The sequence below is a fragment of the Anopheles arabiensis genome, chromosome 2, assembly GCF_016920715.1.
Source record: "Anopheles arabiensis isolate DONGOLA chromosome 2, AaraD3, whole genome shotgun sequence".
NCBI lineage: Eukaryota > Metazoa > Arthropoda > Insecta > Diptera > Culicidae > Anopheles > Anopheles arabiensis.
In genome coordinates, this window is record NC_053517.1 from 42,781,294 (window position 1) to 42,800,623 (window position 19,330).

Here is a 19,330-nt window from a genome sequence, read left to right on the forward strand (position 1 = left end):
TGGGATAAAGACCAAAATTAGTACTGCTCATCGGACGGCTCCTAGTTGCAACAATGCATCGTACCATTTTGAGCTCACAAATGCGCTAGCGCCATTACCCTGATAATGCTTTGCTACAGCCCCTTTTCATTATATACTGTCCCCGCCTAACACCGCTCTACTGCAATTCTTCACATTCCCCCAATTTGCCTGTGATGATTATGACGATAGCAGGGTGGCCTAACAAGGTGCCACGACAGCGCTCGTTTCAAATGGGAACGGATATCATAGTAGGTTTTTTTGCATTGGCACACTGCAGCGATGCGTAAATGCTAATATTCGAAAACACGTCGACCTGTCAAAAAGTTTAAGAATTTGGAATTTTAATATTCAGAAAAAAATATCAGATTTAATTAAATATTCACTTTTTATGAATTTTTCAAAACAACCATTTGGTTATAAAAAAAAAAAAAAACACTTCATAACTCATTAAAATGTACACAGTGTATAGCATTACAACTGTATAGCCCCATTACATAATTTTACATTTTGCTAAGGAAAAAATGGTTCAGTTTTCAATCCAGGTACCTTCCTTTCTAAAAGTATTTTCGCTGTTTCCATAGAAACGTGTCGAGTAGTAGATCTTTAGACATGAACTAATGTTCATGTGTTTGTGTTATGTCCATTAGGGAATCGATTGAAGCTACTCGACAACCCCTAATGGGAAATGGACAAGGAACAATGTTTCAAAAATCACAAAGTATTTTTTTTTTCAATTTACAACAATGAACACTTGTCTTCTAATACGCTCTAAGTTAATTAAACAAAATCACGAAAAAGCCATGAAAGTCATTTTAACTGACTAGCATACATTTAAAAGAATGGTTATGGCGATCTGACGCCAACTGCGATTTGCTATGGATTTTCTCTACTACAATTTAAAGACAAAATACAACTTACAAAGAGCAATCGAGTCGAATCTCTCGACTCGAATATGATAAGCCTGATGGTTTCCTAGCTATAATTCAAAAAGCATCTTAGCATCACACATATCATGCTTAGAATAGTTGTTCCAAGGTTTGACATGTTTAAAATGATGCTTCTTATGCAATCATTGCCTTGCCCGATGATCCTAAAATCCCTAAGATGAACGATAGGGCTACCATATTTATAACCTTAAATAAAACGTTTCATTTCCACGACCAGTGATAGCGACGCAGCGTGTGTTTCATTCATTCTAGTAAAAGTCCCAAAGATGGTTAGCTTCTTCGTCTCATAAATAAATAAACAATCGAGAGCAGAAGGTGCCTCGGGCAAAAATATGACAATCTGTTTCCATTTCGGGCCGTTACGAAACTCTACGAAAGGACGAACTCGACGGACGTTATGGCTCTTTAACCTGTTGAGCGTAGACAAGGGGGTTTCCGTTGGTGTGAGGTTTTCGCACGCCCGAAAAGAAACTGGACCGCAAAACGTTACCTGCCCGATCCTGAAACTCATTCGCAACATCCGTCGCAGCTTTAACCCACCCGCTCAATCCAGTGAAACAGCGCGCCATAGCAGCCAATGATCCTAATCAATCACTGAACCCCGGTTCCCCCACCTGGAATGTAGACGAGTGCCAGGCGGAAGGTTAAACGGTACGAGACACCGGATTCGACCATAACCAAAAACACACAAAAAATCCTAATACACACACACACACACAATTACAGACACAGATAAAAGCAGCAGCCGCTGGCTGGTTCGACCCACTGGAGACCAGCAATGGGAGGGATTGAATGTTCGCGAATTGCCACACTAACATTCCCATGGAATGCGCCATAAATTGTCTGCGATGCTGACAGTTGTGTCCGCTAGCGTGACGATTGTTCCCTGCAAGTCAAGAGCATATCACGCGGGGTCCAGAATGCTCATTGCCACAGCGAAGGGGAAATAGGACAAAGCAGCAGGCTATGAAGAATGGCGTTGGTGGGTGCTTGACAGTGCAAAACGGTCTAGCGGAAGAAAGTGATGATGGAACGATCCGACGACGTCCGTCCTTCGCTCCTGTCTTCCACAAAACTGTGTCCAGATTTCGTATGTACCACCTCCTGCCATCTTCTTTTCCCTTGCGATTTATACTATGTACCGTCGGTAACTTACACAAGGGAACCCTGTGCAAGTGATAGTCCACTTGCCACTAATTTGCTTTGACTTGGAATAGCCCAACGACCACAAATATTTGACAGACTACACGGTCGTCAGAAGAGAAATGTTTTTTTTTTTTAAATGAACAGATCTCGTTGAACATTACGAATAATTTTACAAACGATGAAAAAAGCCACTTACCTTCTACCGCACTCCGGAGTACATGGTTTCCCGTACATTCTAGTTCAACACTTCAGGCTTACTGCGCAATTGTTCCATTCATTGTGCGTGCAGCCGTATATCGATCACTTTAAAAGTTAGGAAAATTAAGTTTGAGATTGTTCACTTCTGAATATTAATAAACTTACCAACTTACGTGTTACTTTGAATGTTGTAACTGCCTTCGGTTCGATTCAATTTACACACACTGTACTTCTGTGATTCGATGTTTCGTTCGCTTTTTCCACGGCGCCATTACACAAAGTAACTGATTCGAAAGTTTTTCAAGGATTTCAGATATTCCGTCCAGCTTCGGTGGTGGTTGTTGCACAAATGACTAAATTTTCACAGCTCATGTTCCAGTTCCCAAATGCCAATGGTTGCTGTGATCGTGTGATAGATACTTCTACACTTCTACGGAAGGACAAGCACGAGAATTCTTGATCATGGCACACTCTAGAGAAGGAGACCATCGGATGATGGCCTCTTCTAGTTCTTCTGCTCTTTCTTCAATGTATTTTCACTTGTACTTATATTTTATACCTTTTTGAAGTCGATCAATTCCTACTCCGGGTTACGGCATGAGTAATTTGCAGTAGATGACACAATCACGGCTAATTTTACGTTTAGCTTGGGTATCCATTGGTAAACAATCATAGGGTGTAGCTGTCAAAGCATAATTATCGGATAATCCGTCTAGTTACCCGGATAATCGAATCGATCGCGAATTAAAAGAGAGAAAGAGAAAGAAAATAAGAATGATACAATGTCGGTGCTAGCTCGCACAAGCCAAAGAAAAACAATAAATTTAAATGCATGCGCTTGTGACTGATATTGTAATGTTTATAGCAGCTTAATTTTTTTCAATGGACTGTGATGTTACCCCTTATCTTCGGCACAGCAACCGTTGTCGCATACGCAGCATAGTCAATCAGCATACCATAGCAAGATAGACAATCCCACGTATTGGAGACACGCTCCATACGGGACTTGAGCCCATGATGGGCATGTTTGTAAAGTAAAGTTCATCCCCTACAAAAAGGAGGATATAGTATGAGATTTTTCGTTTTTTTTAATAAGACGATTTATTTTATGTTACATCATTTCAATTGTTCGAATATGATTTGCTCTTTTTGAAAATCCTATCCATATATGTATTTCATGAATAAGATACACATAAGCTCAGATCAGATAACACAGCTTTCAAATATACAAATGACGGCCAATGTACTTAAATTTGATTTATTTCAGTGAAAGTCTACCGCTTTTATTTTCTAATTGCTTTAGGAAGGAAAGCAAAAGTAATTCGAACTGTAGTATTGAGATCGTATTGTGATTTCTAATATTTACTTCACTTCACAGTCGAAAGCATTTCCCTGCCGATACCGATTTCACTGCCCGTGATAAAGGACTGCAACTTCAACAAGAAAAGTTAACCAAACTCGCAAAGGTACAAAAGCAAGTAAATATTTAGATTTATCGAAACCACTCCAGCTGCAATGGAAATTGCATTTCGATACATCCTTTGCTGCACACTTATCGCAACGCTTTATCGAACAGCAAACCTGAAACCATTGCTCGTAGAACTCTCCTGGGTCCTGCGTAAACAGAATCGTTGAAACGTACAATCCGAATCGATAGATACGTTTTTATACGATCGCTTCCCCTTGGCGCTCGTCCACCGTTGATGTTTGTTTAATTTCACATCCCATCGGTTACACATTGAAGCTGGTCGATTTTTCTGTATACTGTACGTAGTTTGGGAACGCTCCATTCATATGATTCCTTTTTCAAACCCCGCAAAACAGCTCTCTGAAGCCGGTACGATTTCACTTTTTTATATTTCAGAACATGCTTTCCAACATCAAACAGGGATCTATGCCAGAAGGAACCTGTACTCAGCATTGCTTCTACAGGAAACAATGCATTTTCCTGTCATTTCAATTAAACAATCGTTTGTTCTAACTGTTGGAAGATATTAAGAATGGTTGGCATAAGGCCCGAAGACAAATAATCGGTCAATAAACAATTTATGGTTTTTTATGACAACATTAGATTAGTCGTAAAATGGTTTTTAATTAAAACAACGTCTCTTACCAACAAAATTCGAATCTATATCAAACACTAAAAAAATAATCAACTATTTTTAAACAACGGTCATTATCATGTAGAATAGAAAACGGTTATTAATTCCCAACTGATGGCATGCAGTGCTTGTCACGATTTGTTCATCTTCAAGTTTGATGAAATTATGAAATCAAAACTAATCGACAAACTCAACCAACGCTTTGTTGCAAACCAGCTTATACAAACGTTGTGCAATGATTCAAGGTACCCCAACGCCAGCAGCGAAAATAACCGCCTCTCTATCATCCTGTTTATTGATCTCAAACAACCGTTTTAATTTCACTCCTACCGTCCTTGTGTGGTTTTTCTACGAAATGCCACCACTGCAAAACCTGCACAAAGTAGCTGTAGTAGTTTTTCACCGCCCCAGGACAACTCACATGCAACATGCAGCATTCGATAGCAATTTCCTTTCCGTTTTTTTTTTTTTTTGTTTTTGTAATTGCATCCAAACGCAGGCCGGATTAGCTGCCATCGCCAACGGAACATTCACTCCGGGTCGGTAATTTAAAAGCTGCCCGTCTGATGAAGGACTGGCAACTGTGGCCGAAACCATCCAGCAGAAATGCTTTCCAAAAGATTCCTGCCAAAACCAGCCGGTGCCTTTCTTCCGATGAAACGATCATCCGAAACCGAAACATGGGCGCAAAACAGGCTGCAGCATAATATATTCAAGTCCGGTAGCACTTCGAATGATGCCCCGAAGTGCATTTCTTCTTTCGCAGCCCGTTCGCTCCCCAAGTCTGCGGATCGAGCTAACGGTATCAATTTGGTTGCCAATTGGTCAGGAATTTACTGAATCAACGTAGGGACGTATGAACGGCAGCTCTCGTCAAGAATGTTTCTTCTCTAACCTTGAAAGTGCATCAGTGGTCTGCCCGAAGTCATCGTCTAACATTCAACGGCGTCGGTCCACATTCAAACCGTCCCATCTGCCCAAAAACGAAAACCGCAGCCCTGGCAAAGAATACGTGGTGTAGCAGGCTATCCAGCATGTTTCCTTATTCTATTCCATCGAATTCATCGGTTCAGCGTGCCTTTCGTTCGCAGCTACTGTCCTCGTTCAAAACAATTTTTTCGAACAGGACAGAGCTGCTCATTGATTTTGGTGCTTTTTGTTGGTAAAATTGCAAAGTTAGTTTTAGAGGTTGGAAATGGAGTAAAGAAAAAAATTGTCAAAAATGAAAACAATATCATTTTATGAATATGTTGCAGCTAATTTTCGCAAGATGCAATAACTCAGCTATTATTATTAATTCTTCTTATTTGGCACAATAACCGTTGCGGTCAAGTGCTGCCTGGCCTGTACCCACTGATCTGAAGCATCTGAAGCAACGCTTGTCATAATACTTGATACTTTTGTTCTATCAAATGAAAAACACTGTAATTAGCTTTTATTTATTATTCACTTAAACCAATGATCTGTACCTGTAAAATTATTATTTATCTAACCGTCTTACATTAGTCCAGAATGAACTATACCTGATGAAAATCGACAGTATGACATTGTACAAACCGGTGCCTAATTTCGTAATTGTAACCTCTTCTTCTTCTATTTACCGCAACGTCCTACGCGGAAATGCCGTCTACACAGGCTTTCGAGCCTTATTTATTTATTTATTTATTTATTTATTTATTTTTATTTTATTAATTGCTCGGCCACGTTGGGTTACAGCAATAGTGCTTACTGACTATAGTATACAATTATTCACGAAGGAGTAGGAAGGAGTTTATGGTACGGAAAAGGAGCGAAGACGGGATCGGTAGACAGGATAGGAGAGGACAGCAGGAAGGGAAGGCGGAAGTGATTACATTAGTAAACGCTGCTACAGCTTGATTTATGTCACAGTCAGCATCAGTAAAGGACCAATCGGTACCGGCTAAAATATGATGAAGCTTTTGGTAGTCCAGTTTCCTAAAATTGAACATACGAGCCGTAGGTATACGTTGAGAGGATGCAGGGCGAGAGTGCGTAAGGAGCACACTTGTCTCATGAGCAGGATGATGATTGTCTAGCGCGACGAGTGGAACAGGTGAAGCTATGACGGGGGAGCAGCGCTCCAAGAAGGCATCATTGGCAAATAGAAGATCCAATTGTCTTCCGCGTATATTTGTTATGCCGGATAATTGCAGCAAACCGTTTACCGACATTCCATCAAGCAGAGAAACATTTTCACGAGATACACCAGTAGGAATGAAGTGATTAACCCACGATGCAAACGGTTGCCAGGAGAGTGATGGTGAATTAAAATCACCAAGTAACACTATAAGATCATTTGGTTTAAGTTTGTCAGCAACGAAACTAACACTCTCATGCAAATCGTCAAGGACTTCTTCGGAAGAACGCAGATCGGGTGGAATGTAAACGGCGCCGATATAGATTGCAAGGTTTTGAAGCTTAACAATTGTCCAAACAGACTCCAGCGTGTCGAACGGCAGTGATAAAGTTGACGTGTTCAGCACGGAAGAGCAGGCAATGAGTACACCACCACCACGGCAACGGTTACTGCTGAGAGAATTTCGGTCGCAGCGATAGATGACATACGCATCCTCCGAGATAAGAGAGGACGAAATTGAGCCATCGAGCCATGTTTCAGTTAACACCAACACATCCATATCAAGTTCAGATAGACAGAGAGGCGTAACTCGTCTAGTTTTGTGCGCAATCCTCATACGTTTTGATAGTAGATGTTTAGTAGATCGATCGAAGGGATGAGAGAGCGAGATGCGCCGGGAGTGCTCTCGCTGCAAGTTATTAACGGCGAAAGAGAGTCGGACGGATTATGTGTATTAGATGCAGGGTTAGCTTCCATCAATTCGGGTAAAGTCGGTAGTTCATGAGAATCTTCAGCCGGATCAGCCGGTTTACGCTTGCTGAAAGTACTGCGTATAAGGCAAGCTCATAGGGCCATGATCTGGCGAAATAGTGAAATCAGCGTTTCGCAGTTGTGTCGTGTGGTTGATAGAAGATGGCGATGAAGGATGATCCGATTCACGAGTAATAGGCGCAGAAGGTGCAAGGGATGCTGCAGTAGTGGGTCGCCAAACATTGACGGAGCGGGGATTAAGGTCGATGAACTCCTTAAAAGAGATCCCGCGAGGCCAGGTTGAAGCAGCCAAAGCAATAGCCCGGTGCGAATCCGGTACACCAATTTTAAAAGATACGTAGGAGAGCGTAGAAAGATCCCGGTCGCGCCGTACAAGGCTATATACCAAGATGTCGTCTGTTCCTATGTTAGAACAGGCCATTTCACGGATCGCTTCAATCGGAGTATCAGGAGCAATACGGGAGATAAAGACCCAAGTACGGGGTGGGCGTTCAGGAACGGTCGTAATATTATTGCAGGACAACCCTGTACCCGATGAAAGCATAGCGCGTGTAACGGTATTGGTAGGCGATGGGTCGGGAGAGCGATCCAACAATCGACGTTTAGAAGGATTCTCACCAACAGCTTGATGGGTGAGCTTAGAGGCCGCAACTGGAATCGTGGTCGTTGAGTGCGTAGCAGGAATCGCAGAATGGTGAGCACTCGATGTAGTGATATGCGTGGCAAGATGAGAGTTGAGCTTGTTCATTAGTGAGTTGAAGGAAGTGAGAAGCTCACGGTGCATGAGATCAAGCTCCTTGATGCCATGCTTAACTTCATCAAGCGTTGTGAGTAGTGGAGCCTGTGAGTAGTTGCGTTCCATTGAGTGAGAAGCAGTAAGTGAGTCGATGAAATCTTTCACGGAACGAATTGACGATGCTGATTCCTGTTTCATCAAAGCTATCTCGTTTCTAAAACAATCCAGTGAAGAGGAAAGTTCAAGTCGCAAGCCAGCTGATGCCGCCTGCACAGAACGTGAGGAATCGCGGAAATCGGACTGCAACGATTCCAACAGGTAGGCAGCGTCACGAGAAAGGCCGTGCGAGAAGCGTAAAGTGTCAACGGCCCGCAAACGCTGAGCACAATCCGCGCAAGCCCAGAATAAATTTTGTGACTTCTTAAAATCACGCAGGAGCGGGGTTGAAAGTCCAATGCACTTATCGTGGTAATAGTGTTCACAAATACCGAAGCACGGAATTGGATCGTTGCTAATAGCACCTTCACATTTCTTACAGATCACAGACGCCATCGCAAAATAGCGCAAAGTTCGACTGAACAGTGAGTGGTCACAACAACCGCAGGCGGATTGCAATGTTTATATGTTGAACCGTACAATTCACAGGTGCCTCACAAATTTTGTGATACGTGAACGCGCGAGTGCAAATGAACCGAACTAAAACAATTCAAGCCTTAATCAACAAGAAAATCGCGGTAAAAAATCAACTTGGAAATAGGAGAGTGAGAGAGCACAACCAGCCGCTTTGAGTGACAAGTGATGGAATGGAATTAGCATCACACAGCTTAATAGTTAGTACTTGCTAGGGGGGTGGGGGGGGTGAATTGAGCAGTCCATATGAGACTTGAACACACGTCTGGCATGATGTTAGGTCGTCCGAGTTGACGACTGTATCACGGGATCGGTTCAATCGTATCATCATAAACACTATCTGTCACATGTGAATGTGTGTAGGAGTGTTCCACAATCGATGTTTTATGTTAATTAAATTTTGTTTACTCTACAGATACCGGAAAGCATTCAACTTGTACGTTGAACTGAAATCAGCTTTTTGATGGATTTACCCTCTGACCAAAACTGTACCCAACCACACTCATGATACATTGCTTTGCCAATCAGTAAAAGCAATCAGCAGGGATTGCTTCATTTATACATTTTTAATGACCATTTATTGTTCAATCCATCCCATTTCCTGTCCAACATTTCGATGCCCCTTGCTTTCGTGCAGAGTTAAGCAATGGAGTACGTTACAATGGTTTGAAATGTGCATGAGCACGTTTTGTCAATCTGTAGTAATAGTTAGAATGTACAGATAATGAGCACGGATAAATGTGTTTCAATTATCATTACTATCTTTAAAACCACGAAGTTAGAAGAATTTGCCTTAGATTGTTTTTAAAGCACAATGTACTGGGTTCATTTTATTGTGAACCATCGTGCAGCCATGATGCTAATTTGCAGTCCTTCCACTTCCCTCCTGATTTTCTATTTAATTTACTGCGACGCTTTATAAACACGTTAAAAGTTTGTCTTTCAAGTTTGTAAATATTTCTACATCACTGTAACGCCATTAACCCGTCAAAGAAGTGTATCAGCGAATAGCCTCAATAAAGCAAAACAGTTTTTACCGTTTGTCCTTTTCGTTTTTCTTCGTTTCTGCTTGTGGCTTAGAAATGGCCCCATGAAACATCCGATCAAGAGTCACTGTTGGCGACGCCAAAAGACGGTCAATATTTGCAGAGGATTAATTAGCCCTTAAGGCAAGCTGGGTCCTCTTTCAAAAGTGTGTGAGTGGCAAGCTAAAGTTTGCGTCGTGATGTGACACATTGTCCACGGTCAGCAATCCTCCCAGTCTCCTACCGAACGCCATTTACGCCAAAAGATGTGCGAGTGGAACGTTCGGAGGATAATTTTAATTACGCCCCAGGAGGGAAATGTCACGGTGGCCCTAATCTACTAATTTAAATGTTAGCAACGGCCTCAAATGCAGTAAAACCGTGCATGCTTCAGAGCGAAGGGAGTCTGCTCCATGGGTATCCTGACAGAAAGGCCGTGCAGCAACATCTTTACTTCCCATTTCCTTTCGTACAGCTGACCTCCAGGCGGGGTGAAGAAACTGTCGTCTTAAAGACTGAAGATTACCGGAAGAAACCTTTTCAAAACTCTACTCATCTTCGAGCATCATTGTCCGCATTCTTTCCAGGCGCCGTACCCTTCGTACCTAGCCTGCGTCCAAACATAACCCCCCGTTCCTCGGCTACGATGGGCTCGTTTCGGCGGAGAGTTTTAAGAACAATAATTAAAATGAGACCAAATTGCAATCTGATTCAATTACCAGATCTGAAGATGTCCCGTATCCCTGCACGCAGACGAACGCATTGGCCGCCCTAGCAAGTGGTCCGCTTGAATGCTTTCGGGGACGAAATGGGCTAAAGTTTCATCTTCAAGTTGCTTTGGCATTTTAATTGATTTATGAATTCCTTCCCAGCTTTATCACTCACGTCGACGTCCCGCCAGTGACGCAATGTCCCAAGAATGGCCATTAAGCTTTTAATCTAGCTTCAACTTGGCCGAGCGATCGATCTCTGGAATGCTTCTGGGGTTAGACATGGTCCATGCTTCAGTGAGCGTACATCACAGTGAGGTGACATCAACGGTAACCGCAGTAAGGCAACACATAAATGACATTGGCAATTTGTCCGATAACCATCGCGATTCTATCGCAGTTTTAGTGATGGAAAAACGCAACAGCAAACTCTACGTAGGTGGTATTGGGGTTCATTTTTAGCACAACTATAATGTTGCTAAAAACCCTTTACCCCGATTCCAAATATACGTTTCCTGCATACATGTTTTGTTATCTTTCTGTTTCGTCTCGTGTCCTTTACCGCCTACATTTCACGTCGCTTTTGGCTTGTACTCTTACGTACGCATATTTTACATGTTCTTTTTTCGATGTTTTACATTTTTAACTTCCCACCACATCATGCAAAAAAATACCCACAATTTTCACTCTGCTACCCGTACCATTATTAAAGTTAATGGAACATGTGTTTTTAACGATTGTTTGCCCATCCATCGCTCACGAAGCTCGTGCTCGAGCTGGACTGCATTTGATTCGGTTTGAATTATTATCACACAAGGCTCCATCGTTTGACACACTGCATCGGAGCAAACAGTAAAAAGTGAAGCGCGGGACCACCTACGTGTAATCTTCTCCACGCTGGCCGTTAATCAAGTGAAGCCCAGTGATACGGACAGGGACATGATTTTAACCGCCAGTCAAATCAGTTCCACTGTCAATCGCCAAGAAGTCAGCTGTGAATGACAACGTTTAAGTGGTGTTACCTTTTTTTTTTCGTCTGAACTGCCGAAAGCTTTATCTGCTATTTTATCCTTTTTGTTCATGCTGCACCATATTTCACTATTATCAAGGGCAAGGTAGAAGGGTAAAAAGGGGAATGCACTTCAAAAACACTGATAACGTTCAAACACAAACTGGAATATTCAAACAAAACCCATGCCCGCCGTTTTTCCTTCTGTCCCGTCACAAACACCAAAAATTTCAGCAATGGCACTCCCGGCGGCACCTCATTGGCTGCAGCGAATTATTTAAAAAATCATAAATTTTGCACTCATCCGTTGGCATTATCTTTTTGACAGTTTCTCGCCCTCGCCGGAAGCCTGGTGGGCTCGCTGGTGTATTGATGAAATTGGGTGTCCCCTTTTTGCCTGCCGTCGGATTCCACTGCGCAGTGCCCGATCTATGGCCGAATCTGTACGCACCTGTTTAAATTAATTAAACCTCCAACAGGCTACTGCCTCTCAATCACTTTCTCGTTAAAATCCATTGATACGTGTGTTTGCGTTTGTGCGTGTGATGGCCTGAGGGTGGAATTTGCTCTTTTTTTGTTTTCTACTCCTACGGACATCATTTTTATTCCATTTTTGTTTTCGGATACCGAAACCACCGATTCACAGTTGAAAAACAGTTGATAATATATTGCAAAAATATTGACACCCCCCACCCTACCATCTACTGCCCAAAATGCATTTCATTGTTGTTCTTATCGAAGCGTTTAATAAAATGCATTACCTGGAGTCCTTCACCCTGTACCGCCCGGGATAAGCCGTTCCTCACAGTTGTCGATTGATTTATGGCTATAAAACGGTCATATTCAAGTGTAGCTGCGCGTGATATTGAAGTTTCGATTGCAACAAAAAAGGTGGGCTTTACTGTAACACAACAACACTCTTGCGGTTTCTTAACACCGTATTGCTTTATTAATATTCATTGGCGTTTTCTGTTGCTAAAGCGTAAATTATATTTCCCTACAATTATGCAACCGGTCTGACGAACAATCTGCATGATACGTATTTGAACCGCTTCAGAGCAATTATAACGATTCACCGCATAATATATAATTTCAACTATTATCACGGAACTATCCACCCCACCAAAACGACCATCATCACATTCAAATCATGAATTTACAACTATTAACTTTGAAACAAAACGCCTCCAATTGCAACTAAACTTGCTATCACCACAAAATGAATGCGCAAAGCCCGTTAGCTCAATGACAGTTTAGGGCTGTTTTCCGGCGTGAAAACTAATTCCAGCCGCATCCACACCTGCCAGTGGATTATACACCACTTAATGAGATCATTCACACCCCTAACTGCACTTATTGTTGGAATTCGGAGAATGTCCGATTAGAGTCCCTTTCGAAAGTATCCCTTGCGACGGTTGCCACAAGTGGCTAGGATTTTGGAGAACATTTCGATACCTGTTTGCGCAGTACCCTCCACACAGATTTAAACACAGAATTACAAGTACCATTAGGCACTGTAGTTTTGTGAGCAGCCAAGGTTCGTTGTGCGTTCGTTTGGAGGAGTTTGCAGTCTAATTATAAAATCTTAAATATTAGAAACAAGTAAAATATAAAAAAAAAAAAACATAAATCATTATTACAATTAAAACTACTCAACCTTAGTTTACCTATTCCTTGTTTTTTCTTCTAGAATTCCAGTTACTAGTGTTATTTACTCAATCTTTAGTAAACAATCAGTTCATCATTTAAATCACGTCCAAAACTACAAACATTCTCACCTACAAACCACGTAACTCGTCCTAGCAGAACGAAGGTTTGATCAACCGGCCTTACAAACAACAACAATCAGTGATTGATTTAAGCTGACTAGCAAAACCCCCGTAACTACTTTGTGTAGATGTTTTTTTGTTGTTTTTCTTAAATAGAGTACATCAACCAAAACCTCATTTTTACACAAAATCCTTTTAAAATTGAATGCGGTAATGTATAAAGGGGCGATCCCATGGTACAGTCGTCAACTCGTACTGAACAGAACTGAACTCGGAACTGTACGGAACTGAAAAAAGTCTCGAAAGCCTATATAGGCCCCGGCATGTCCGCATATGACGTTACGCCAAATAGAAGAAAAATGTATAAACTTATTATACTTTTTTATTACACCGAAAGCTCAAAGAACATTAAAATTTTACAACTTTAGCATTTTACATGGTTGTACCTGTGACTGACTTTGTGTCAAACCTGGTCAAAATTTCAGTTTCAATTTAGTTTTGTTTTTGTTTCAGTTGCTCCTCTCAACTTCTATTGTTTTCCTAATAAATACACATTTCCTAATAAATACACCACAACTTTAGACAGCACACCTTCTAAAGGAGTATAAAAAGGTATTATATGTAACGATAAAGATGTAACGAATAAAAACACAGTAACTAAACCACAAAACAGACCCAAACATGAAGTAATACAGTTTGTCAATTGCCAGGAATAAATAAAGCCATATTGAAAGTATATGAGCCTGCTGCTGCTCGCTGGAGGACCAACGTCCTGTGGTTAATTAGCTTACCATAGCATCAGACCGGAAGGACACATCTATTCCGAAAAAGAACGCCTTTCAACGAGTGGCCACTGATTTAAGGTCGTACTGGCATGTTGCAGTTCAACAAAATATAAATCTATACGTACTCCCTCCCGTTACTCCTACGGTTTAGGTTGCTTTTTAAAAGACAATAAAGAAACGACAGAATTACCCACCAAGTGCTATAAGTGCACCTTCCGGGCGTGCACGAAGACGCAAACCGTTGCAAAAATTAGCTGTCGTTCTTTGAAAGGAAACACATAAATTATTACGCGACCACAGCAAGGCCATCGTTACTGCTTGGCCGAAAGCACCTTGGTGAAGAAAAATGGCAAACAGGCACTCCCGCCCCGATAGCCCGAACCCTTCGAGCGCAAATATTTTGGCCATCTTTAGCTCACGCTGCACCTCGCCAAAGTATGACCAAACAAGAGAAACAAAAACACGGCCTGGTGAAAAGTCTGCTGGTGAGTCTGCAAACTACCTTTTGCCTCCTTTTTTGCGTTACTTTTCTTTCCTTCTCTCTTGTGCGCGCTTGCTCTCGCTCCTCGCTGCTGTTGCCATCGCGATTCGCTGTTTACCGCAACCTTCTCAAGCTGACTTTCTCCCCGGTTCTTTCCGAGGTTCCACCAACGGTACCATCGTTGGGTCTTCAAGTCGCCTCCGATGGCAGGTTGAAATGAAATATGAGATCGGAAAGACACTCCAACGGGAGCCAGCGCCGCTTTCAGACACTTTCCACCCATCAAGCGCCTGTCGTTCGGGATTTCTTACATGTCGCCACCGTTCAGTGTCAGGCCACTGCCGCCGTACGTTCGAGAGCCACATTCTTCCTCCTCGCCGTTCCGCCAGATTCTTCACACAAACCGACCCCGCCGCGGGTCCACGATCCGCTGGCGTGATGGAGTTTTGATGTGTTTCCCGCGGTCTTATCGTAATTAAAAATCTGGTTTTTAATTTCGTTTAGCGTGCACTGCTTCCTTGCGGGCTGAAAGACATGTTTGGTCGATAAATTGACTAATAAAAAAATATATTCCCCCATCAAACCATCCCGCTGCTTTGGCAAGGAAAAGGATTGGCACCGACACATTGTACCTTGCCGTTAGAGGGGGAGTGGTAGTATAGTGGTAGCATAGCAACAGAAAATTCTAGCCCATCGTTTGCTTAGATCTGGGAAATATGAAGGTACCGGGCAATGGGCTAAAGCCAATGATCGGCACGACGAGCGAAGCAAAGGGTGGGAGATGTGTCATGGTGAAAAACACCTACATTCAGCCGGGCGTATTTAAACTATTCGATGTCATTTATTAAAGGAGAATGTTTGATAAAATTAAACAATATTCCATCGGTTAGCGCAAAACATATTAATAGGCATTTTGATGTGCGGCCAAACTTGTTTGATGTTTGTTGTGGAATTTTCAATCCTCACTTCGTGCCAATCATCTATCAAATCGTTCGCATACCAAAAAACCAAAACATAACGAACCGAGCACATATGAAGTACCCGCTGCAGAACGCCCCTGCACTGACGATTGATGTGTGCGACAAGTGTTTGGGCACGATCGGCACAAATAGGCATGCCGGGCTGAAGAACAATAAATCAAGCGGAGCCACATTTCGAAAGTAACAATTAAGAAAAATTGCCCACAAATTATAGGCTCTTGGAGCCGGCCGAACCTCGCAATTGGGCTGCGATCGTAACCAAGCCAACGAACGGTTTGGGCCACTGTTTCATCCAAGCTGATTGCCATTCGCAAAGGATGGACTGCTCGTAAATTACACTTCACACGTCAAATAGATTCGTTACTCGCTTGAAAGAAAATTGATTAAAATAATGCCAAGTTCCATTAAAGTACAATGTTATGGCAATTTCCATCAACATCGTTAAGCATTCTAACATTTTCTTTTAATCATTCACATAGCGTCTATCCAATTCTGCTACAGTGTTCATCTAAGCGCTTTAGCTAATGCAATTTAAAGGAAAATTCAGCGATACTAACGTTTGTTTTTCCTACTCACTGTCACCGTTTTTTTAGCTATTCATTCATTTGACTATGCCACTGAAAAATCAAACTAAATTCTAACGTTCTATAACGGTTTTTTCTCTCTTTCTATCTGTGTATCTCTGCATACACTTTTTTAGCACACAGCTATATGCTGGCTGACTGTGAACGAGCTGCAGCTCACGTGGAAAGCAAAACAAGAAATCTTCTGTATAAAATAGGAAAACAGAAACCGCTTCGAAAGCAAAGCAGTGCTCAAACCCATCGGCAATGGAACGATCGGACGCGGTAATGCAATTCGGATTCGACCATACGATAAACAACAAAACAAACAGACAACATATATAAAAAAATACAATTCCCCTTCAGCATACAGCAAAGCATGTTTGAAAGAAAACTATTTCCAATAAGACCATTTTGTGAGCGGGCGAGCGATCGGAAAAACGAAAACAACAACAATATTTCCAGCTTTACGGCAAAATAACACTACCATTCCGCATGTGCGCGTGGTAGATTGCGTTTTTTTGCCCATGTACATGGCGCTCGCACTATCATAGCGAGAAAATTTTAAATTAAATTGCACGATTGAAATCCACGTTGGATATCGGAGCGATTGCTTTTAGATTTTTATTAAATGCAATTTAGCGCGTGCTAATCGGCTTAGTTTAGATCGACACGAAAAATTGATTCTTTTTAAAACTAACTTCCAAAAACGATTTTTTCTACCCTTCACATTTTTCTCAAGTATTTGTTGTTGCTTGAATTGTACACTCACGTCGGCATTGAGCGTAGTTTGCACAACAACATTATGCTAACCAAAACAAAACATGCAATACCGTTCAGGCCCTGCAGGCCTTACTGTTCTGTTGGCTCGCCAAAAAAAAACACACGTACATTCCCAGGCCGGTCACTTCCGCGTGTTGATATGGTTTCTGATTTGTTGACCCACCGAGCAAAGGAGTCAAACGCTTCAACTTTCCTCGTTGCGGTCGCCCAAACTAACCCAAAAGGGAAACCCATACAAAATATAGCAAGCGATAGAACGAAAAAATAAACACTGATCGAACAACAATAACAAAACGCAAAAAAAAACGAAACGGAACGCAGAACCCTCGCCAGTACCAATCATGCCGACATCAAAAACTAACTAATCCAACAGCGACCCTCAGATGTCACCCTAAGGGCACACTACCGGTTGCAGAGCCCAGTTGGCCGTACAATGGGCACCGCCACCGGCGCACCGGTGAATTGTATGTGGGGTACGGCGGAACTCACAATGACAATAATGGTAAGAAGGAGCGGCAAACACACACAAAAAAAATCAGAGTTCAACCTTTGCCGGGGCAGGTTCATAAAAGGCAGGATCATATGCACCCTGCGGTTAGATGCCCTGGGATGTCTGCCCCCGCAACTGGCCTGGCTGGCGAGGGACAAGTTCATCAAGCCGTCCATTCTAGCGCAATTAGTATCGAATGTTGATGTTGTTGTATGTGTGTGCTTGTATGTGTGTGTTTGCGTTCCGATTGTTGGCAGGCCTAACCAGATCACACCCGATTGTGTAGATACCATTCCCTTCGGCTTTGTGATTGCGAATTGTAGGTACAGTTCGTGGTGGCTGCATTTTCCTGTCTGATGAATATGATTTGATGAGAAATTCGATACCAATTTTCTACATTTCGTGTTTCATAAATCGGCCCACCCACCGCCCTAGTCGGAGTTTTTTACGCCCATGTGGGCGGACAATCACAGATGAATTTTGCAGTAAAGTTAGATGAAAAGGTTTGTGCTGTTGATTATTTAATGCTGAAAGAACTTTAAAGTTGTGCACTACGAAAGGTAAAGTTTTCGCTGACGCGCGATTCAGCAAATCCTGCCCGTACGCTCCGGAGGAAGAGCCTCCAAAGACAAAGACAACACCCGAAACGCAAACGCAAATGTATTGTTTGCCGCAGAACAATAGACAAACGAGCGAAATTCCATCTTGAGGTACCATGTTTTGCTGCTTCCCGGAATGCAACGAATGCAGGCAAATTTGCGTCCCACACGGGAGGTGCGATTGAATCAGGCGAATCGCTGCCAACTCTACCAAACCGACGGTTCCATCTCTTCCACCGTTTGCCTGTAGCTACACACAAACACCGAGATATGTGGCACGGTTTATCTCTTCTGCATACAGCGAACGCGCCGAACGAGTCTGCATGCTCTGTCGCTTAAAGAATGTTCTGATATTCTTCCACGAGCGGCAGCAGCAGCAGCACGAGGGCCAAGTTTAAAAACCACGTACCACGGGTTAAGTTGATCGGCGTTCCAGCTTCCATCCAACGGCGACGACCCAAGCAAGCACAACAGGTTCCGCCGCGTTCCATCCTGCAAACCCGAGGGGTAGCGTGGGTAGCGACCGCGGGGCGGCAGCTTATCGATGCATGGTTGCCTTGACTGCCATGGAAACGGATCGGCGAAACGCGAAACTCACAGCAGGGCTGCGGAAGATAAAACGATAAGCAGGCTTGCGATACGATCCCCGTCCACCGAATGGAGGAGATTGGCCCAGTTGGATGGGTGTTTGGGCGAGAGGGTTGGTGGTTGGTGCGAGGAAATGTGACGCTGAGCAAGGGGAAGGTCATACCGCAAACCCTTCGGAGGGAAAAGATTTCACTAGGAACAAAAGACATCTCGGTAGAGGGGCAAAACACGGGACAACGTGAAGCTGGGCAGCATGAATAATATATGGACGTTGTTTGCTTAAAATGTCACCCTCGTCAAGTTGTTTTTATTTTGTGCTGGTTTATTAAAGAAAATGTATGCCGGTTGAAAATCTTTCCTTTTCTCCAACCTTTCGGTAATAATCATGCTTTAAAATAATGTACGAGACGCTGGCAACGAGCATCTCACTGCGAGTCGTGCGAAGGCGGAATGTGAGACACCAGTGAGGATCGCTGGTGGGCATTGTCCGCTGGTTGAAGGTAAGTAGACATTTTTACCACACTTTAACTAGCTTCGATTCGATTACATCAATCATTATAGCTGCCTTTTAATAAACACTGCTTTCTGTAGCACCAAATAAACTCATCTGTATCTCACAGTCTCGTTTACTCATCGTGTTACCTTCTGGAATCCATCGTCCCAGTCAGTCCAGGAGTTGCAACCTGTTATTCTGACCCCCGGATCATTCGTAACCAATATTAATTCATTTGTGCCGGGCTACCGAACATCCCTCTGGGTCCGAAAATACTTTTGCGCCATAAAATCTGATTTATTTCGCTTTTTATTTAATGTCCCGGATCCCGAAACCAGCACCATGGGACGAAACCATCCCAGTGGGAAGATGAATGGCGACAAATCTAAGGTGCCTTCTTGTTAAG

At 42.7% G+C, this 19,330-nt stretch overlaps 1 protein-coding gene across 8 annotated transcripts in view; it reads right to left on the reverse strand.

Moving 5' to 3' along the window:
* Positions 1-19,330, reverse strand: part of LOC120896613 (protein winged eye-like) — a 305,930-nt gene that overhangs the window by 271,501 nt on the left and 15,099 nt on the right. For 6 of the 8 annotated variants that reach the window (XM_040300866.1, XM_040300859.1, XM_040300860.1 and 3 more), the window contains exons 2-3: positions 2,478-3,024; positions 2,311-2,417 (exon numbers count right to left, since the gene is read on the reverse strand). In XM_040300866.1, the coding sequence (XP_040156800.1) occupies positions 2,311-2,348 (38 nt within the window). In that variant the 5' untranslated portion in view covers positions 2,349-2,417; positions 2,478-3,024. The remainder of the gene's footprint in view (positions 1-2,310; positions 2,418-2,477; positions 3,025-19,330) is intronic. The other 2 variants (XM_040300857.1, XM_040300858.1) reach the window with 2 other exon arrangements.